The sequence below is a fragment of the Crinia signifera genome, chromosome 4 (genome assembly GCF_055691185.1).
Source record: "Crinia signifera chromosome 4, ASM5569118v1, whole genome shotgun sequence".
NCBI lineage: Eukaryota > Metazoa > Chordata > Amphibia > Anura > Myobatrachidae > Crinia > Crinia signifera.
In genome coordinates this window covers 267661263-267684586 of record NC_139220.1, presented here as the reverse complement: position 1 = coordinate 267684586, position 23324 = coordinate 267661263, and the positions used below count along the sequence as shown (strand labels likewise).

Genomic DNA, 23324 nt, shown 5'->3' with positions numbered 1-23324 from the left:
GATGGCTATGCCAATGTAACTTACGGATGGAACTATTACTTTATGTACATTGTGCTACAGCGCCAACTGGTCGGCCTAAAGCCAAAATCTCCTTCACACACTCCAAGCATTAGATCCTACTGTACATGCCAGTTGTATAGCCTTTGTTACATGTGCATGGGCATGCAGATTTACAAGGGGGCGCTACATGTGTATTAGCTTAGGGCACCTGGAACCTTTAATCAGGCTCTGCTCCTCACTCGTATTTATTTTGCTATCTCTTCTTGGATGTCCCAGCGCTTTCTTAAACTTAACATGTCTAAGACTGAGCAGATCATCTTCCCACCCTCCCACATAACCTCACCTCTCACAATTTCACTATCCATTGACGGAGCAACAAACTCCTCTAGCCCCCAAGTACGCTGCCTTCTTTCCTCTCCTTTAAACCACACATCCAGGATCTCTCACAGTCCTGCCGTTTCCACCTCAAAAATATTTCCACGAAAATAACCTATCTCGGGATGCTACAAAGACCCTCATCTACTCACTGATGATCTCCAGATTTGACTGTTGTAATCTCCTATCATCTGGCCTCCCTGACAAATGCCTCTCGCCCCTACAATCTATCCTCAATGCTGATGCCCTGTTCATTGTCTTCATCAAATGTACTATGTCTACTTCCCCTCTCTTACAAACCCAACACTGGCTCCCCTTCCCATTCAGAATCCAATTCAAGCTCCACACACTCACTTGCAAAGCCATCACCCATTCCTCTCCCACCTACATATCTGATCTTATCTCTCTTTGCACTCCCACCTGCCTTCTTCGCTCCTCAAATGCTCTCCTCTCCTGCCATTCCCGACTCCAAGATTTTGGCCGTTGTGCTCCTTACCTCTGAAATTCTCTTCCTCTCCCTATCAGACTCTCCACCTCCCTACAAAACTTTAAATGGGCTCTCAAGACCCACTTCTTCATTAAACCCATCCATCTTTCATCCTAATCTTCAATCTATGCTCTCTTCTGCCCTTCCTGAGTCACCCTAGTCTGTCTGCCCCTCCCCTTTAGAATGTAAGCTCTAATCACCAGGACTCTCTCTCCTTCCGTTGTTTTTTTCTCTTTTAGAATATAACTATATATATGATACACCGTTCAGCGGCACCTAAACCTGCCTACTAATTATTTCAGTGTCCTGTCCCCTGATGCAACTATCCTTATTTACCATGTACTTGTTCTAAATGACCTTGTACTGTAAGTCATTGTTTTCTTCTTTTGCTCATTTATGTATTCTGTGATGCTCGGAACCCTTATAAATAAACAATAATGCACATTGCCCGAAGCACTGTTCTTTAATAACAAATCATATTAAAAAACAATGGTTCTAGAATGTCATTAAACAAGATCACCATAAAATGTAACTTGTTTTGTTTTGTTTTCCCAGCTTAGAAATAAGTTTATAAAAAAGATCCCCAGGGATGCAGAGGCTTCTAATGTTCTGGTGGGAGAGGTGGACTTCTTAGACAAACCTTTTGTAGCATTTGTACGACTGGTCCAGTCCATCATGCTGGGAGGTGTGACAGAGGTCCCAGTGCCCACCAGGTAAAGTCTAGTATTGCTTGTATGGAGTCACTCAGACCTCCCTCTTTCCATAAAATCCCCCTAATGCACTCAGATCCCAATTACCACAAATTTCCCCACATGTCCTGATGAATTATGACATAAAGCAGCCTAGTATGTAAACTTCATGCATATTTACAGTATATAAAATTATAAAAAAAAAAAAAAACAGAATTACTGTAATAAAATATGACCAAGTGCACCAGGCACCAGCACAACTAGCACACAATATAGCACCAACTATAATCATTCAGGTATTATAGCACATCACTAGACATATTTTATCATATGATAATAAATATATGGAGAATCACTGGTGTATGGGGAAAATTTGTGGGCCCTAAATGCAAACTGTGGGCCAGATGCACTAAGCCTCAAAAGTGATAAAATGGAGAGTGATAAACAACCAGCCAATCAGCTCCTACCTGAAATGTCACAGACTGTGTTTGAAAAATTTCAGACAGGAGCTGATTGGTTGGTTGTTTATCAATCTCCATTTTATCACTTTTGAAGCTTAGTGCATCTGGCCCAATGTTTTGAAAGCACCTTGTAAAAGAAAAGACACTGTAGTGTATTGTTAGCATTATTGTTTAAAAGCTTCCATTTATTCCCAATTGTAATATAAGACAAATATGATTTAATGGTAATATACTCATATATGCAGTATATTTGTTACATATATCGCGCCTTTGTGTAAGTTTGTCATTATGTTAATTTGTCATTGTATAATAGTGACCACCTGCTCTACATGTCTTCTCATATTTATATTATTTATCGCAACCAGATTTATATTTATTTTACTGGGTCCAATGGGAAAAGTCAAGTCCTACATTGAAATTGGCCGAGCGATCGCAACTTTGATGGTGGACGATGTAAGTGAATTAAACCATTGCAAACTACAGTAGTAAAGATGCTGAATAAAAGTGCGGCATTCATCCGGGCTGGCGCCATGGGTTGTGTATTTTAACAGTAAAATGTATTTGGAAATGTTTTTTTCTTCCTTAGGCTCGGGGCATTACAGCCAAACCAATGACATATAACAGTAACTCAATGTGTTACACGCTACAAGCACTTATATACCATGGCATTGAGAGAATGTCTCTACACCGTGTTCAATAACCCTTTATTACTATGGAGTAATCCGCTTTATGCCTGTATTCTAGCTCTTCAGCGATGTTGCTTACAAAGCGAGGGACCGGGAGGATCTGATTGCGGGAATAGATGAGTTTTTGGATGAAGTAATCGTCCTCCCGCCTGGAGAATGGGATCCTACCATTAGAATAGAGCCTCCCAAAAAGATCCCATCGGCAGATGAGAGGTGGGTGTTCTGTGACATATGACAGTATATAAAGGTGGCATAAGCAGCCGAGGAATCGGAGGACAACACATACGGGAATACCTGAAAGCAACTATGTTTGTTCTGTGCTTTAGTAAAGGCTGCATATAGCTGTTTTATATATATATATATATATATATATATATATATGTACAGAGGCAGAACTCTGGGAGGCAATAGAGTCATTTGCTGCCGGGCTCCTGCTCCCAAGGGGGCACCTCTCCTAACCTGTGAGTTTGAATCAGAGAATTGAAAGCCATCGATATCGCGTCTGTGGCTGACTGGCACTCCTAAAGTCATTTTTGCAAGTGTGACAACCTGTATTAGAACCCATGACCTGTCTTACTGGAGACAGACACCTTATTGATTGAGTTATTTGAGGGGCACCAATATTTATCTTGCCTCCGAGCAACTGGGACAAACTTATGCCACTGTCTATGTACTTTGGGGATTTCGAAGCATCCTTCTTCTCCTACAGGAAATCCGTTTTCTCTGTGAATGAGGCAGGACAAATGAATGGATCGGCTGGAGGAGGAGGTGGTGGTAGTGGAGGAGGTGGAAGTGAAGATGGGGAGATGCCTTGCCCACATGAGATTGGAGAAGAGCTTTCCTGGACTGGCAGGTGGGCATAGGATAGGTTCAGATGACTGTGACTTTGTAGCAGAATATACCCCATTTAGTTCATCAATTTGGCTTCTCAAATGTGTGAGTCTAAACAGCAATCATACTTTATAGACAATAAGGTAGATTCCGTGCTGTGTTCAAAACCCTTATATTCTTCTTTACAATGAGCAGATCATAAATACACACATGAAAAAAACTAAGCAAATAGAAAAATATAATAGTGCAGTGGTTCCCAAACTGTGTGCCTAGGCCCCTTGGGGTGCCTCAGGACACTTGCAGGGGTGCCCTGGAATGGTGGTTCTCGACCAACTCAAATTATTTATGGTCAAAGTAATAGGCAAAACTAGTGCTTGTGGATTCCAATCAATTATATGGACAAACAGAAGTGAATCCTGTCAATCCCCACATAACTTAACCTAGAAATAATATTTTTTTTCAAAATGTGTCAATAAGAAACTTTTGGCCTAGGGGTGCCGTGAAAATGTTTTTGATTCTCTAACTGCCACAATTCAAAAAAGTTTGGAAAGCACTGCAATAGTGTAATAAATTCAGTATAAATCTGAAGGTTCCACCTTCTAATGTATCAGTAAAGAAAAAGCATATATGCGGTCTCCAAACAGACCATAGATTAAAAGGATCACTATAATGAGTACCCTTATTTTATGTTTACTGTAATCAGAAGCTTGCCTTTAAATATTTAGCATTTCCACTAATGCCTAGAACTAAAGATGATAACATTAAAAAAGTCAGCATGTCATAAATATAACCCATTAGGTCCAACTCAAAATCCAAAGATATCTAAATAAAGATGTATCAATAGCCTAGATGGTTTTTCCGCCTCAAAAGAGAGGAGGGTTTATCAAAGCTTGAATAGAGATAGAGAACAGGCCTTCTCTACATCTATGGCTAAATGTCCCTACCCCACTGTACGGGGACGGGAGCGGTACATCGGTCGGGCGGTTTCTCTGGATCACAACGGGCCTTTTATTTTCTTAACTTTAACTATGTTTTATCCTCTTACTGCTTACATATCCTCCAGATCTGCTCCCGCTATTTGTTTTGGACCTCTGGTATTGCTGGACTGACCTCTATGTCCCCCAATGTGTTTTGTACACATGGCATACCGTGTAACTTTGTCATTGCTAGGTCTATCAAGTACTATCATCTTTCATCATACTATTTTCCATGCAATGTCATAAATTGTGTGTCATCAGTTTCAGGTTTCTTCTACTCTGCACAGTATATCCTACTTTTTGCGTTTGTACTGTATCCTGCAAAAGGTGATGTTGCCCAAACCAGCCAATCAGATTGTGTTTATCATTTTCTAGGATGCAACAGAATCCGATTGGTTGCTATGGGCATCTTTTCATTTTTAGAAGCTTACTGGTAGATTTACTAAAGCTTCCAAAACAGTTAAGCGGAAATATTGCCCATAGAAACCAGATCATGAGAACCATTCTGTAGTATGCTATGGACAAATGATAACTAGAATCTGATTGGTTGAACTGAGAAATGGCACCGCTAATGAGAATATTACATACTTTTATGCACAAGAGGAATCTTACTAAGGCCAACGATTCTCCCCCTAGGTTCTGTGGAGGACTTTATCTGGACATTAAGAGGAAGCTGCCGTGGTTTCTGAGCGATTTCTATGAAGCCTTCCACATCCAGTCCATTTCTGCAATTCTCTTCATTTACCTTGGCTGCATCACGAATGCTATTACATTTGGTGGGCTGTTGGGTGACGCAACAGACAACTATCAGGTAACGGATGAATAAAAAGTATTCCCCCCCCCCCCCCCAGATCCTTAGGCCCTGCCTAAAGTTGCCTAATGGTAGAGCCGGCCCTGGCCAAACCCTCCATATAGTGCTTCCATATAACTTGTTTGAATTTAAGTTTTGTATCTATGCTCTTTAATCACATGGGGAGAGAGAATGGGGCTCCCACCCAATCCTTGCTGGTAGCACACTCTGTCTCCCCTCCTGGCTGTCATTGTACAAACACTAGCGACTGTTAGTTAGGGGAATGGTAGGGGCTGCACACGCCCTAACAGCTGCCCCTACAACACTTTGGGGGTTATTCTAGTTCATTCTTTCTGACACAACCATGGGCCTTATTTTGGTTCACTCTTTCTGACAAAATCCTTCTTAGATGGGCAAAACCATGTGCACTGCAGGTGGGGCAGATGTAACTTGTGCATATATAATTAGATTTGGGTGGGGTTTTACTTCAAAGTGAGATCTATATTGCAGTGTAAAATAAAGCAGTCAGTATTTTCCCTGCACAGAAACAAAATAACTCACCCAAATCTAATTCTATCTGCACATGTTACATCTGCCCCCCTGCAGTGCACATGGTTTTGTCCATCTAAGAAGGATTTTGTCAGAAAGAATGAACTAGAATAAACCCCTTTAAGCAGATAGAAAATAATACATTCTTCATCTCTTTGTATATTCATAATTATAACATTTGATATTGATTTTGCGTGAGGGGGGTCATTTTTGTGTCATTCAGTTTAAATAATTGTTCTTATAGCTCATTCAGACATCATGGTTACGTATTTTACTGTAATCCTAATAATTTAATGTTCACTTAGCCCAATAAGTAGTCACTCACTCACAACAACAGGTGTAACCAATGGTAACAAACTGTCTCTGGACACTTTGGATTTTTTTGCTATTTTAATGTTAGAAAGGTTCTGATGCCATCTTGTGGTTGGTTTTAAGATGTAGGTTTTCATAAAGCCAAAGGAGACTTAAAACATATGCAGAAACGGAATCGGTACATCGGTCAGACCAGACTTAGGTCTACAGTCATTAGGTCGACACCGGAAGGTCGGCTGGCCCCAAGGTCGACAGGGTTAAAGGTTGACATGGGTCAAGGTCGACATGACTTAAAGTCAACATGGGCCAAGATCGTCATGGGTTTAGGTCGACAGTCATTAGGTCGACATGAGTTTTTCACTGTTTTTTACCCGAATGTCGACACAGTCGACATGGACACAGTTGGAGTTGAGCCGCAGCCCCTCGCATCGCTCGCTTCGCTCACGATGCTTCGGGCACGGTGCCTCGCTAAGCTCAGCACACTATTTTATTCTCCCACCACGCCCTAGTGGATGGTAGGGCATGAAATACCGCCTGTCGGCACATGTCGGCTCAAAATACAGTGAAAAACTCATGTCGACCTAATGACTGTCGACCTAAACCCATGTCGACCTTGGCCCATGTTGACCTTAAGTCATGTCGACCTTGACCCATGTCAACCTTTAACCCTGTCGACCTTGGGGCCAGGCGACCTTCCGGGGTCGACCTAATGACTGTCGGCCTAAGTGTGGTCTGACAGATGACCATTTCCCGCAGAAACAGCTGCTTCTGCAAGGGCTAGGCAGTTTTTAGGATCAGGGCAAAATGTACTAGAGATTTCGCCTGCATTAGAAATATACCACTGCAGACCACAGTTGCCATTATTCTCAGGGGTGCAGAGAGAGGATGGAACAGGTATTTATTACCCAGACAGGACCTGTTGGAGACTTGGAGTGACTTGAGCCAGCTCTTTAGGTAGACAAACAGCACTAATATAACATTGATAAAATCTTGCTGGTGGTCTTGTTAGCTTTTGTATTGTATGGCCATCGCACTCCTCTATATGATAGTCACTGAGGCTCTCTGTATTGTATGGCGGCCACTCATGCTCCTTGGATATTTATGGCGGTCACTGATGTTTTTGTATTGTATGGTGAGCACTGATGCTCTCTGCATTGTATGGAATCCACTGACGCTCTCTGTATTATATGGTGGTATTATATGGCAGTCACTAATGCTCTCTGTATTATATTGTGGTCTCTGTTGCTCCCTGTATTGTATGGCAGCCATTGATGCTGTTTGAATTGTATGGTAGTCACTGATGCTCTCTGTATTACATAGTGGTCACTAATCAACTCTGTATCATATGGCAGCCACTGCAATACAATACAGTGTGTTCTCTGCATTGAATGGTGTTCACTGTGATGATATACGCATTATACTGTATGGCAGTCACCATGATATTCTTTGCATTATATGGTGGACATATAGGTAGCGGGTGATTACTAACTTGAGGTGGGGGACACTGAAATTAGTCTCTTCCCTAGGAGCATACTTGCCGACTTCTATGCTGCCCTCTCCGGGAGAGGGCAGCCAGCTCACTGGAGTAGGGGGCGTGGCCATCGCCGGGAGGGGTGATCCGGGGGCGGAGCAATGAACGGGCTGCTCTATTGGGACTGTGGCTATAGCAAACGCGTCATTTTAGCCCTGCCCCCGGCAGTGCAATGTCGGTATTTCAGTCATTTAACCCGCGGACCCCCCCACCCGGGTGGGGGGTCCCGGGTGATGGATGGAAATGCGGGAGGGTTGGCAACCCTGCCTAGGATTCACCTCTGACCCATCCAATAGTCACCGGTATGGTGTTGCTATAACATTCTCATGGGTGTGTTTGTTTGTTTTTTACATTTTTGCTGCTGCATTATTAATCTAATGTATTTTCACATTTCAGGGTGTGATGGAAAGCTTTCTGGGTACCGCAATGACAGGCTCTGTGTTTTGTATGTTTGCTGGACAGCCCCTTATCATCCTGAGTAGCACTGGACCTATTCTTGTTTTCGAAAAACTCCTGTTTGACTTCAGCAAGTGAGTTACATTTTGATACAGATTGAACAACTTTCTGGTTGTCCCCTACAGGAGAATATAAATGTCACCCAATGTAACTTACACTAAAGGCTTAAAGCCCCCATACACTATGCGATTTGGGCCCGATTTCACCCGATTCCAGCAGATTGGGCCTAAATATGTATGAGGTCTGATCCGATGCGTGGTCTCGTGCACATTGGATCAGACCCGGTACGTGCTGTTCATAAGATCTCTAGGTCAGACAGCCTCCCGGTGGCATGGAGAAGGAATCGCATGTGATCAGCTCAAGGGAAATTGTATGCAACTTCTCCCGTAGGAAAAGTCGCATAGAATATATATATATAGATCCTAATAAACTTTAATGTCTAGTAACCAGCATCAAAATAGTTTGACACTGCTTTTATCTAGGGATGGCCATCGACCATCGATGATTTGAAATCATTGATGGTTTATGGCTGATGTTGAATACTTTTGGGGGAGAACCAGATGGTTACCCTCCATCGATGGCACAGCAAAACCAATGTTTTGCTTTTGTTTGTTTTTTTTGCAAAGTGCCGGGACACATAGCATAGCTCTGCTCCCGACACCCATGAAGCCCCGCCCATGTGTTTTGATTAGCCCACAGTCCTATCAGTCAAACATAATGGATGACCATCGATTTGTAAAACTATCAATGGTCATCCATTGCATAGTTTTACACTATCGATGTCCAGTTGCACTTTTGTCATCGATGGCAAAGGCAACGATGGCCATCCCTACTTCTTTCATCAGTATAACAATTTGTGGATTTAGTTTTCATTTATATGACTGCTATTTCTATTCATGGTTTCTGTAAACAAGACTTCTTTCTTATAGTACACACTTTCTGTCTTGTGTAAATGCATGTGCACACAGTCCTGGAATATACATGTATGATTCTCTGTGACTTTGTACCACAATGTTCATAAGTGACAACTGATTTCTTCACATGGAAAGTTCATGCACAGTATACAGTCATTGGTTTTGCTGTTGTCTTTCTGTAAGGGAAGATGTATCAAACCTCCTCCTAAAAAGGACAGATGGAGATGTTACCTATAGCAACCAATAAGATTCCATCTATCATTTCATAGAATGTACTTGATGAATGTTAGCTTAAGGGGGGTATGCAATGTGCAGCCACTATTTCCGCCGTCATTAACGACAGCATTGATGCGGGATCATGGCAGAACGGGCCTGACTTCAGAAGCGGTCTGGCCCGTTCTGCCGATAACAGTCGTGGATTGTCGTTATCCGGGCCACAGATCGAAAATCCACTGCCGTTTTCGTGGCCGCGCCCCCTTTGTGCCCATCGTCAGGCGGGACATTGAAACCCGTCTGTCGTTATGCGGTCGATCTGACTGCAAACGGGCCAGGATAACGGCTGTCGGAGGGGATCGACAGCCGTGATCCCAGATTGCATGCCCCCCTAAATCTGATTGCTAAGAGCAACTTTTCCACGTGTCCCCGTTTGAAGATTTGATACATCTCCCCCTCGGTATTACGCATTTCTGGTGTAACTGGTAGAAGCATCTGATTGCAGGAGCAATGAAATAGACTACATGGAATTCCGCCTGTGGATTGGCCTCCACTCAGCTCTGCAGTGCCTTATCCTGGTCGCCACGGATGCCAGCTTCATTATTAAGTACATCACGCGTTTCACAGAGGAGGGGTTCTCTACACTCATCAGCTTCATCTTCATTTATGATGCCATTAAAAAGATGATTGGAGCCTTCAAATATTACCCCATCAATTCTGACTTCAAACCCGACTACGTCACGACATACAGATGTGAATGTTTGGCTCCTGACCCAGGTCAGTGGACACATTAGACAGAGACTGAAATATTGCAACAAAACAGTATAAAAAAAGGGGCATGATGACGAATGGATCGTATTCATTAAAAGTGCTTGATTAATAATCCCAGTGGAGTTTACAATCTATATTCCCTACCACATATACAGGCACACACATTCATTCTAGGATTAATTTTTGTTGGGAGCCAATTAACCTATAAGTATTTTTTGGGATAGGGATGTGATAGGAAGCCGGAGTACCCGGAGGAAACCCACCCAAGCACGGGGAGAATATTCAAACTCCGCACAGTTAGGGCCATGGTGGGAATCAAACCCATGGCCTCAGTGCTGTGAAGCAGCAATGCTAACCATCACACCATCCATGCTGCCCCAAATAGGAGGTCCTAAATTAGGAAGTCCCCTGTTACTTAGGCCCTTATTCTGGTTGGTGCGGATATGTCAGCGTGCGTTCGTTCCGCCGATGTTTTGTGTTTGCGCATGTGCAGAGGCATATCTGCGCATGTGTGAAAGGGACATACGTCCAAATTCCGCATGAATAGTTTACACTACGAACAGGGGGAGGAGAGGGGCGTGAAGGGCTGTTTGGCCTCATTAACATATGCATACACCCCGCGTTTCATGGGCGTTCCCATGAAAATGCTGGGCGTACGTATGGTAATGCGGCCGTGACGCACGTGTAGGGGGCGGACATATGACATTGCCGGATGTCAGCTGCCTGCCCAGATCCCTGCTTTTGCACGGAGAAATGCCGTGTGGTCTGAGCTCGCGGGAAATGCCTGACCACTTGGTTCTGCATTCGATGGTCTGCGACCATCGAATGATGGGGGAGGTTCCCAGAGATGGAGGAGGAGTATACATGAGAAATCCACTCGTGCTCCGTGCGGTCAGCGGCTTACCGCATTCGGACGGAGTGAGCGATCCGTACGGAAGGCGGGGTTTAGGACGCACGGTCCTGGCCGCACAGACCAGAATAAGGCCCTTAGAGACAACATATTTACAGTGTAATCTATCCATAGTGCTCATGATCTTTAGTGATACAAGGTAACAGAAATGTATAATCACTAAATAATGATGACTAATGGTTACTGTTACAGGATATGATAAATCAGGCAAACACTGCAATCAGAGAAAACTGGAAGTGGGTTTAGCAAAGGTGTAAAACCCGTAGTGTTATTTTACACCAACTCATACTGATTGTGCAACAGATAGCCTACACAGTATGCTTAATCTCATGACAAACAGATAACACAAATAGGCAATTAATCTAAACAATTGGTGCTATAGCTCTGAGACAAGAAAATCATATACTTTACTGGGTACATATGTAATATCTGGGCTCCCGTTTTTCTTATGAGACCGCGTCCGCTCGCCACGCTTCGTGCACGCTGGCTCGTTGCGCTCGCCACACTATATAAAATCAACTCCATGCGTAGTTGGATAGTAGGGGTATGAAAAAATGGGGTGCATTTAACATGGGAGTCCAGATAATACATAAGTACCCTTTACTGTAAAGAAAAAAATTGCATATGGTTGCCTGTCCTTAGCCAAGCACCTCCAGTGGCTGTAACATTTACCTTTTAAACTGGTAAATCTGTTCATTATCCATGACTATGACATTATTGATGACTTCCTGCTGTGTCCTTAGCAACCACAATTGTTGCAGAACAGGAAGTCAGGAGTGCATAGGAATATATTTCTCCACCACATGACCAGTGTCTATGCAAATACCCGAAAGCTACTGTACCTGTCATTTTAAATGTTATAGTGTATATGTTAATGTGTATATAGAAACATGACAATATCAATATGGCTTTTTCTTACTACATCACAAACAACTATTGTAACTGATATCTGCCACATCTCTCCTTATTCTCTGCATTCTCTTCCCTGGCTGTCCTTTACTTCATGTAAGTATTGGTAGAAAACTTACAACATTTACATTTCCCTATAGTAGAATGCGGTGTATATTGTACTTAACCAGGGCTGCCTACCTGACCCTTTCCTTCAGGGAGAAAATGCTCTGTTCCTTGACTTCCCTGGTAATATGATTGCCATCACCTGTGGTGAGCTAGTTAATTGATAAGAAAGGTGTTTCACCACAGGTGATGGCAATCATACATTACCAGGGAAGGCCAGGAACAGGGCATTTTCTCCCTGAAGGAGAGGGTTAGGTAGGCAACCATGCACTATGCCAGATTCGATCACGTGATTACTTATTCTTATACAAGGTTCCCATTAACTGTTTAGGGTGGGATTATCTAATCTAAATATGCGGTAAAAACCCTGTTATCTGGGTTTTTACTGCATTTTGATATGCAGCAAAACCCGGCGGTCTAAGGGGTCTATGCACCTGTGACCTCCTCCTCCCAGCACTGAAAATCATCTTCCGGGTGCAGGGAGGAGGAGAGCCCGTCCGCAGCAGCAGCAAAATAGCCCGGTAAGGCCGCCACGACCCGCTGTGCATTGCCGGCTCACTGCAAAAGACAGCTCTTAATGCAAGAGCTGTCTTTTGCCATAATTATCCATACCTCCCAACATGACCCTCTCCAGGAGGGACACAATGCTCTGCTCCTGGACTTTCTTCTTAATTTAGGATTGCCATCACCTGTGTTGAGCAGATTAATTGATGAGAAAGGTGTTTGAACACAGGTGATGGCAATCATACAGTAAGAGGGAAGTGCAGGAGCAGAGCAATGTGTCCCTCCTGGAGAGGGTCATGTTGGGAGGTATGATTATCGCATATGTTACAGCTTATGCATAATTATGTCAGCGGTAGCCGGCGATGTACGGCGGACAGGGGGGCGCGGATGTTAGAGCATCCCGCCCTTAGCCTGTTAACTGTTTTAGAACATTTAGCAACAAAAATTAAGCCTTGCCTCACGTTTATTTTACAAGCAAACTTCAACATAGTCTACTACCCTGATCCTTGTTTTCCTCTTATTTTACAATAGCAAAAAAATAAAAGGCACACCCATTCACCACAGAGGGCGGTATTCAATGAGCCTGATTCGCCATGTTTTTATGGCGAATTTGTGCTGTTTGGCGAATTTTTGACAAAAACGGTGAATCACCCTATTCAATGACCACATGGCGAATACATTTCAAGGTTTTTTTCGCCATGATTCACCGAGTAGCAATCGCTATCTTTTTATGGAGAAGTGGAATGTGAACTTTTAAAATAAAGTGTTTTGTTTTTTACATTTGGTGTCTAAAAATAAGGAATTTTATTCTGAGGAGGGGCATGCTACTTTTATTCATGTGCTGTATATTTAATTTAAAAAAAAAATATATATATATATTTTTTTTTACACAGCAGCCAGCAGGGGGCGCCGGAGCCGAGCCGCTCATTACATATTCATATATTCACTGCACCCGATGTTACGATCGGGTATAGTGAATATACGCTCCCCTGCTGGCACCCCCGGGGGGCAGCCTGTGCTGCCTGGCACCTGGGGAGCCCACCTGCCCCCCACAAACGTTCAGGGGCAGGCAGAGAGACTTCCATTTCTCTGCCTGGCACCCTCCTCAGGCTCCCTGCGGCATTCGATTCGGCACTAATCATTCAAGAGAAATAAAACACCAACCAATCAGCACCCAACTGCCAAGTTACAGGCTGGGTTTAAAAAAAAAATCACAAGAGTTGATTGGTTGGTACTTCATCTCTCTCCTAGGCTTAGTACAGAGATTCCTAACTCTCCTTTAAATATTGTATACGCTGCTACAGCAAACCTGCCAACTGTCCCACTTTCCGCAGGAACGTCCGTCCCGGGCGCGGCAGTGTCGAACATGTTTTCCCTGTTGCTCCTGAAATGGTGCGATACCTGCCATAGGGAGTGTAGAATATTATGCTGACATTGAGAATGTTGTAATTCACTATTGTAATCTTGGCATATTCATGTTGACAATAGCTACAGATTTGTCTACTTAGTAGCCTCCTTGTGCGTTAAACAGCCCTTCTAGTCGCAGCATACCATGGCATGACGCTATAGCCCCGAGCATCGTTTTGAAAGATTTTTTCCATTGAAAATAAAATGCACATTGCTATGCGAATAAGATGCACAAGCAGACCTTGTTGATTAAAATGAAAATTGTTTATATTGTGTGTGTGACTACAGCTCTATATGCATGGAAAATGCTACATTGAAGGGTTGAAGTTACCAAAGAGCTAAATGGAATAGGGCAGACTAAATGGGCCAAGGGGTTCTTTTCTGCCATCAATTTCTATATTGCTATGTTATGTTACACTGTTTCATTCAAACATAGCATTTTGTATACACATAAAGTCACTCATGAAATATAGGCATGTCACATACCATTGTAATCAGCAAGGTCTGCTTGTGGAAGGTGTCATGAGGCTAGATATATGAGGACACATCTGTATGTCGTAATTCACCTTGTTGCCAAGGTGAGTTAGCCTAATGGCAATGTTGATGCTATGTCGAAATAAAATCAATCCATATGTTGACATTCCGTCAATATCGTCATATTGCAAGGGTCGGCATTTTAACCATGTAGATATAATCAATGTTGACCTTCTGATGTCAACTTTCTGACTGATGGCATCAGGACTGTGTACGGCCATGTGACTTCGCAGTTCTGCATGTTGGGTGGTTGAGGCTGTGACTGAATATGTATTTTGTCGTTCCTGTGACAATATCACTCTATATCAAAGATATCCCTTAAAACAAACATCTCTCCTGTCTTGTAGTGAATACAACTTTATTCAATGCTTCAGCTCCATTTGCACCAAACAACACTAACATCTCTTTGGTAAGTAATGTAAACAGATTGAACTTATGAATTGGTCCCTGACAGGGCTCTCCCACCAATGAGTTGTAGGCGACAATCATTTGACAACATTTTCCTATGGGTGTTCTTTTAGCCCCACTGGCCTGTGGGTGTGGGGATAATTATAAACTGCCTAAAACAGCCTAGAACAACAAGTGCCACCGTGAGTATAACCTTGGTTGACAGCGCATACTGTTGCTTGTTCAAACACAAGTGCCAGCCTGCAAGAATTGGTGCTGATTAGAACAATATATTAACCAATCCACTGCTGCTTTATTTTGATTGGTTGCATTGTGAGAAAGCTACTCTGGTTAGCTGCAAATAGATCCTGCATAGCTCACCAATGAACTTCACTGTATCACTGTTATTGTATATCTTACACCTCTATAAGCATATTGTGATTATAATATTTAAACACCATACTGTAACATATCATACAGCAGGGGTTCCCAAAGTTTTTGAATCACAGCACCCCGAAGCATCAGAAATGTTTTTACGGCACCCCTAGGCTAAATGTTTCTTATTGAGAATGTCAGAAACAAATATTAAGTTAAATAAATTGTGTTTATATCTCATCCTTAGGATCAGTTATGTGGTATTGGACAGGATTCCCTTCTGTTTGTCCACAATTTGTCTATTATAATGGACATAAAATACTTGAATTGGTCCGGGAGCACCCCAGGGAGTCCCCCAAGGCACCCCAGGGTGCCACGGCACACAGTTTGGTAACCACTGTCATACAGTACATACAGTAATTGCCATAAAGCACTACAACACTCATGCAGCAGGGCCCTCCTACCTTTTGACTGTCTGTAAATACCCTGTTTGTTGTATCACTGTCTCTTTTTGTAAAGCGCAACATAATATTCTGCGCTATATAAGAAACTGTTAATAAATAATAAGTAGATTTTTCAGATCACATTCACAAGTGGAACAGTTAAATAAATTAATTTATCCATACAGATCTGGACATTAGATCCACAAGACTGGAAGGAAACATGTTAGTAAACAAGGAATATACACACACCCAGTTAGAGAAAGACCGACCCAGCTGCATATTAGGAAGCACTGCAGTTACCGGTATATTAGATTTTGCCCAAAAATGGTAAAAAGAAATGTCATGTAAAGCTATTATGTACTGTAGTAACTGTAGTTACTGTGGTGCAGAGCACATGGCATATGCTAGCAGACAGATGGCATAGCGCTGTTCTAAAAATATTTTGGTTATCATTTCCCCACATGAATTCCAAGTACAATGTCATGAATAACACAGCCTTGGACTGGAGCCAACTAAGCATGAAGGAATGTCTGAAGTATGGCGGGAGCCTGCTGGGAGACTCGTGTAACTATGTGCCTGACCTGGCCCTTATGTCATTCATCCTTTTCTTTGGAACCTACTCCATGACCCTAACTTTAAAGAAATTTAAGTTCAGCCGATACTTTCCCACCAAGGTAAGAACAAGTGCATCTACTAACTCCAGGTTGGATGGTGGAGGGTGTTACTGATGTTGACGAAAGTAGTTGGATTGGCTCAACACAGAAATATAAATATTAGATTTCAGATCTGATCTTGTTAGGATACTTTGGGTTTTAAAATCTTGCATATTGTAAATTAATTAAATCAGTTATCTTGTTAACCCTTACTAAGATAGGAGTTCTAATGAAGATAAGATGTTGCCCATACAACCAAGCAGCGCTCACCACTGGGGCATACACACTGGGCAACTTTGAGCTGAAAGCCGCTCAAACAGGCTGTTTTGAGCGGCTTTCAGCTCAAAGTCGCCCAGTGTGTATGGGCCTTAAGATAGCCATCAGGATAAGTTGCTGTTCCCTTGTAGACCCAGTAATATCCCAAACCATCCTTTTCACTTGTGTTTTTTTCCCTGTTTCCCTCAGCTGCGCACCCTGGTGGCTGATTTTGCCATTGTGTTCACCATTCTCTTCTTCTGTGGTGTGGATGCATTATTTGAGCTGGAGACACCAAAATTGCATGTTCCTAATGAAATTAAGGTTGGCCCTTGTGTATTTATCACTTGTCATCCTTCTCTGTCAGTCCTTAACCCATCTAATACTCCTATTCACATCATGTTATTGAACAAGTCTCTATTATAAAAAAATTCAGAAACTTCTAGACAATAAGTGATGAGATAGATGGATGACTGGGACTATACGGATGCGGTCATTTGGTCTACAGCATTATGGTAGACAGTCATTAGGTCGACATGGTTCTAGGTCGACGGGTCATTAGTTTGACAGGTTGTTAGTTCGACAGGTCATTAGTTTGACAGTGTCTAGGTCGATAGTCAAACGGTCGACATGGGGTTTTTCACTGTTTTTTGAGCCATGTGCCGACAGGCGGTATTTCATGCCCTACAATCCACTAGGGCGTGGTGGGAGAATAAAATAGTGTGCCGGGCGTAGCGAGGCACCGTGCCAGGTGCATTGCGAGCACAGCGAGCGATGCGAGGGGATGCGGTGCACTTTAAACTGTGTCCATGTCAACTGTGTTGACATTCAGGTAAAAAACCAGTGAAAAACCCCATGTAGACCTTTTCACAGTCGACCTAGACATTGTCAAACTAATGACCTGTCGAACTAATGACCTTTCGACCTTTTCCCATGTCAACCTTTTCCATGTTGACCTAATGGTGTCGACCTAATGACTGTCGACCATCATGCTGTAGACCAAATGATCCCAACCCGACTACATCTGCTGGCATACCATGGATGGAAGCTTGAGCACAACAATCTATGTATAAGTTACAGGTGGACAGCTACAAGATAATTATGTAAAGACAATTAAAATTGTCTTTAAAGGTCTACAAGTTGCAAGCTTAAAACTCATGGGAAAGTGTCCACTAGGTATTTACAGACTTGTATAACATTTCCTCAGCCTACATTTCTAACTGTCCTTCTCTCTTCTTCTCTCTTGTACATGCTGCATTCTTAAGCTCCGTAAACTCATTAGTGATTTCTCAATCTTTATGTCCATTCTAATCTTTGTTGGTCTGGACATGCTCTCTGGACTAAACACGCCCAAACTGCAAGTGCCTACTGAGTTTAAGGTAAAGGACCTGGCATTACGATAAGACACCAAGTGCATGTTGCGTGAGGAAAACATCACTATGTTTGTTTTCTTATGTCCATCTTTTGGTGTGGATTGCTGTTAGTTAGTGTGTGTCACCTTTGTCAGTTAATTACATAATATTACATGTCTGTTTTATTCCCCCACCAGCCAACACGACCAGACCGAGGTTGGTTTGTTTTCCCCTTTGGTAAGAATCCTTGGTGGCTTTACTTGGCCAGTGCATTACCGGCACTATTGGTGACCATTCTTATCTTCATGGATGAACAAATCACAGCGGTCATAGTCAACAGGAAGGAGAACAAGCTGAGGGTACTTATTTCTATGCTAATGTACTGAAGTCACCTCTCTGAAAACCTTGATTTCAACTCAGTTGTTTTCAAATCCACATTGTTCTCACTATAACACACAAGAGACATTATTGCCAGATACTATGTACTCCTGTCTGATTGCAGTCATAGGCCCATCGCATAAGGGTCTATTATAGGGGCAGATTTATTAAGTTTAGTGAAGCGATAAAATGGACGGAGATAAAGTACCAGCCAATCAACTCCTAACTGTCAAGTTACAGACTGGGTTTGAAAAATGGCAGTTAGGAGCTGATTCACTGCTGCTTCATCACTAGCCACTTTATCACTTCAACACGCTTAATAAATCTCCCTCTTTGCACCAAACTTCCAAAGTAGATGATGAATCACCAGTTGCATTGAGTTCTTTCTCCATACAGAACAGGAATCTCTGTGTGCTCATGGGGCATCACGCTCTGAGGCAATGTAGTTTGTTGCCTCTAGGCTCCAAGCTCTGAATGGGCACGTGCATGTACAGCAGCACCTCTGTAGTTCACAGCAGGAACAAAGCATGACCACTGTTCTGACAAGAGAGCATAGACTATGAGATGGGACACACTGGTGAACACTAATACTGCATGTTACAGATGGCTAAATCTTGTGAGCCTGACCCTAAACCACAGGCCGTTTTCAAACAATGTTGCTGGAGCCCTGCTAATCCACTGTAGGTTCTGGTTACTGTAGACTGGCTAATGCCCCTTTCAGACCGCACTTTTTAACTGGTATTTTGCAGTTTTTTAACCGTTTGAAAACGGTAATATGTGAGGTCTGAAAGGTGCAGAGTGATTTTACCGTTTCCAAAATACCGGTTTTTGGAAACGGTAAAAAAGCAGGGTCCTACCCGTTTCAGACCCGTTTTTTTGGTGTGTCAAAGAGTCTGAAACGGTAAAAGTACTTGTCCCACCTCCCCGTCTTCTTCTTCCTCATTCTTTTCCCCCTGCACCGCTGTCCTCTCTCCGGTTCCCCTCTGCAGCGCTGTCCTCTCTCCTGCTCTCCCCCTTTGCGCATCCCTCCAGTCACAGTCAGTGCTGCTCCCCACAGAATTCGCCTTCATGCCCCCCTCCGACAGAGTCTGTGAGCCCGAGGAGGAGAGTGATTATGAGGTGGAGGCGGTGTCGCAGCCGCTGCCCCAGCTCCCTCGGACACTTTGCAGTCCATGTCACTGGGCAGCATCACCTGCGCTCGGGCACCGCCACCTGTGTACAGTCATGGGCCGGGCTCTGGTCGCTGGGGGTGCGGGCACAGGGGAGCCGCTGTTCCAACGCGTCATGCAGGGAGATGCGCCAAACCCTCTATCAGTGCACACAGCCGGAGCCCTGCACCTCCACTCCACCTCTCCCGGGCGTGCTCCAGCCAGCAGCAGCCTCCTGAGTACAGCACTGGTGCGAGCAACAAGTCTCTGCGGGCAGGAGGTGAGCACCTAGCGGGAGGTAAGGAGTGGAGCGGTCCGCTGGGATGGATGGGGAACAGTCACCTGAGCGCAGCAGTGCTGCAGTGTCCACTGAGCACACCGTGCTCCAGAGAGACGCTGCCCTTGCCAGTGCGGAGGCTGCAGAGTGTTGGAGGGATAGGGGAACACTGCAAACTGTCACAGAGAACACTGACAGGGAACACTGTTTGGGGAACCCCATATACATACGCTCCTGCACGGGTTCCCTGAAACGGGATTATGTACAAAAAACGCCATTTAAACGGTAATATACCGTTTAATGGATGCGGTGTGAAAGGGGTTGTTACCTGGCAGACCCGTTTTTTAAAACGTTTTAAAATACAGGGTCAAAGCCAGTTTTGCGGTCTGAAAGCAGCATTAGAGTGCTATCCATATAACTGTGGAAGTCATGTGTTTTTTATAATTGTATATTTAAACACCAAATTGAATCCGGACAACTGGGATGAACTTCCGCCTTTGTGTGTGTATCCCTATCGCATGTGCTCATTAAACAAAAAAACAGATTATAAGACAAATTTACATAAAGCAAAAGTTTTACTCTTAGCTGATGAAAAAGACCAAATAATCTTTTCATCAATTTTTATGTTCCACAAATGTAAAATCTAAAACAACCCCCAAAATAATGGCAAATCGGGTTAAACAGGGACATGCAGTCAGGGGAGGCAGTGCTTCCCCTGCAATTTTGTTTAAATTAATACAAAGAATATACCTATGACACATATTCTGTGTTATACGCATTTTCTTTGTATTATTTTAGTAATTTGTAACATTGAAATTAGTTTGGGAGGCAATGATAAGTGTGCTTCCCACTGACAAGCGTCAGGGGGGGGCCTAAGCCGTGGGCTAAAGAAGCCCATTTAAAAAAATGGGAAAGGTGGCACCTCTGGAAGTGCTTCATTAACAGGTGCTGTTATGATTGGATGATGATTAGCAGTTGGAGCTGCTGTTCAATCACAGCAGCCCCTATCATATTATTATTGATAGGGACTGGGGGTGTTGGCAGCCGGGGGAGGGGGGGTGTTTAGTGGTGGCCGCGGTGAGTGGCAGTGCCTCTCCACACAGCCACCCCCACACGTCACTGGTAAAAACCTTTGTATATCTTAGCTTTTATGCATGTCTTAATTGTCCTCATTGCAGTAAATATAACATGTTGTTTTCCATTAATAAGTGAGCTTATTATTACTAGTAATAATAATAATAATATTAATTTCTCATGCTTTTTATGCTCCATTTGTCAAGCCTATAAACAGAGGCAGTCACCCCCAGAGGCAAGTTGAAGTTTAATTCCCCCATTAAAAAAAGGGAGAACAAATATGGTTTGTGTGTACCACATGACTTATACAATTATATAGATAACACTCTCCACCGGTCTACAGTAACCAAAGCCCACAGTGAATTGGCAGGACTCCAACTATGCTGTGTGTCAACGGCCGAGGGGTCAGGGTCAGACCGACGAGATTCAGCCGTCTGCACAATGTAGATATTAGCAGGGCTCCTAGGATATTGACAATTAATAAAGTATACAGAAGCAAGTGTGCTGCAGAGCTCCATTGGAAGAGCAGTGTTCACACTTGGATTCTGCATGTGCACGGTGAGCGGTACCGATCTGATGGCGACCCGCACCCGGGTGTATGGTCGTTTCCAGATCCTACCTGCTGCAGGTAGGATCTGAACAACGACCGACCAACCCACGGGGCCGCGCATCTGATCGGTCCCTGGGTCGACAATGTCTATGTCGACAGTCCCTGGGTGGACCACTAATGGTTGATAGTGACTAGGTCGACCCTTGGAAATGCAGACATAGCATTGACAGAAGGTCGGCACAAGCTTAAGGTCAACATGGGCATGGTCTACACAAGATCGACACAAGTTGTTCACTTTTTTCGACGTAGACCGAACTGGTTCATACTGTACTATGGAAGTGGCATAGAGTGAGAATATAATAGTTACATAGTAGGTAAGGCTGAAAAAAGACTTGCGTCCTTCTAGTTCAACCTGGTATAGATATCCATTGCTGATTTGGTAGGTTCTGATATTTTACAGACAAATTATATTTCTTATTTGTACCCATGGATGTTTTTCTCCAGTAAATGTTTGTCCAACTTTGCCTTGAACGCATTTAATGAGCCAGCTGTTACCACCTCTCTGGGAAGAGAGTTCCAGAGTTTGACTGTTCTGACCGTAAAGAAATTCTTTCTACTAGCTGAATGAAATCTTTTGGTACTTGTGAGTTATCTGGGCGTCCGATTTGGGTACTTACGATTTGCATGCGATTTGCATGCGATATCGCATACGATATCGCATGCGATATCGCATGCGATTTACGATTTGCATGCGATTTAGCATGCGATTTGCATAAGATTTGCTATTCATTTCATTACCCCACTATCCCCAAAGTGTGTCTATCAACGTGAACCCGAAGCGTGGCGAGCGCAGCGAGCCCGCGAGGGGCGGCGGTACGTGTCCTCCGACCTTTTCATGCCCTACTATCCACTAGGGCGTGGAGTGAGAATAGAATAGTGTGGCGAGCGCAGCGAGCCACCGAGCCCGAAGCGTGGCGAGCGCAGCGAGCCCCGCGAGGGGACGCGGACACCTGTGAAGCCCGCAAGGGCACGCGGATACCTGTGAAGGTGTCCGCGTCCCCTCGCGGGGCTCGCTGCGCTCGCCACGCATCGGGCTCGGTGGCTCGCTGCGCTCGCCACACTATTCTATTCTCACTCCACGCCCTAGTGGATAGTAGGGCATGAAAAGGTCGGAGGACACGTACCGCCGCCCCTCGCGGGCTCGCTGCGCTCGCCACGCTTCGGGTTCACGTTGATAGACACACTTTGGGGATAGTGGGGTAATGAAATTAATAGCAAATCTTATTCAAATCGCATGCTAAATCGCATGCGATATCGCATGCAAATCGCAAATCGCATGCGATATCGCATGCGATATCGTATGCGATCTAGTACCAAAATCGGACGCCCAGATAACTCACAAGTACCAATTTTTTTTCTTCTAATCTATACTCATGCCCTCGTGTCCTAGATTCCTTTCTAGTAGAAAAGAGGGTGTGTGACAGTTCCTTATATTGGCCCTTGATATACTTGTACATGTTGAGCATGTCCCCCCTTAAACGTCTCTTTTCCAATGTAAATAGTCCCAAATTGCTTAATATCTCCCCGTAGCTTAAATTCTCCATTCCCCTAATAAGCTTTGTTGCTCGCCTTCGGACTTTTTCTAATTCTATGATGTCCTTTTTATAGTGTGGGGCCCAGAACTGTACTCCGTACTCGAGGTGAGGTCTCACCAATGCTTTATACAGTGACATAATTACCCTTGAGTCCCTAGTTTCCATTCCCCTCTTAATACATGCCAGAATTTTGTTGGCCTTTTTTGTAGCTACATTACAATGGGCACTACATCCCAGTTTGCTGTCTATTTGGACTCCTAGATCCTTTTCAAGTATGGAATTACCCAGTTCCTCTCCGCTAAGGTTGTAACTTGCACACTGGTTGTGTCTCCCAAGGTGCATAACCTTACATTTATCTACATTGAACCTCATCTTCCATTTTTTTGCCCACTCATCTAGAATTGCAAGATCATTTTGAAGCATGGT

The 23324-nt window shown here is 43.7% G+C and overlaps 1 protein-coding gene across 1 annotated transcript in view; it reads left to right on the top strand.

Moving 5' to 3' along the window:
* SLC4A5 (solute carrier family 4 member 5) overlaps nt 1-23324 on the top strand; it is a 94507-nt gene that overhangs the window by 47406 nt on the left and 23777 nt on the right. Inside the window, 11 exon segments of the mRNA XM_083184511.1 lie at nt 1418-1575; nt 2378-2465; nt 2757-2911; nt 3408-3551; nt 5143-5317; nt 8085-8218; nt 9777-10048; nt 14759-14820; nt 16090-16290; nt 16735-16848; nt 18074-18235. Coding sequence (XP_083040637.1) covers nt 1418-1575; nt 2378-2465; nt 2757-2911; nt 3408-3551; nt 5143-5317; nt 8085-8218; nt 9777-10048; nt 14759-14820; nt 16090-16290; nt 16735-16848; nt 18074-18235 — 1665 coding nt within the window.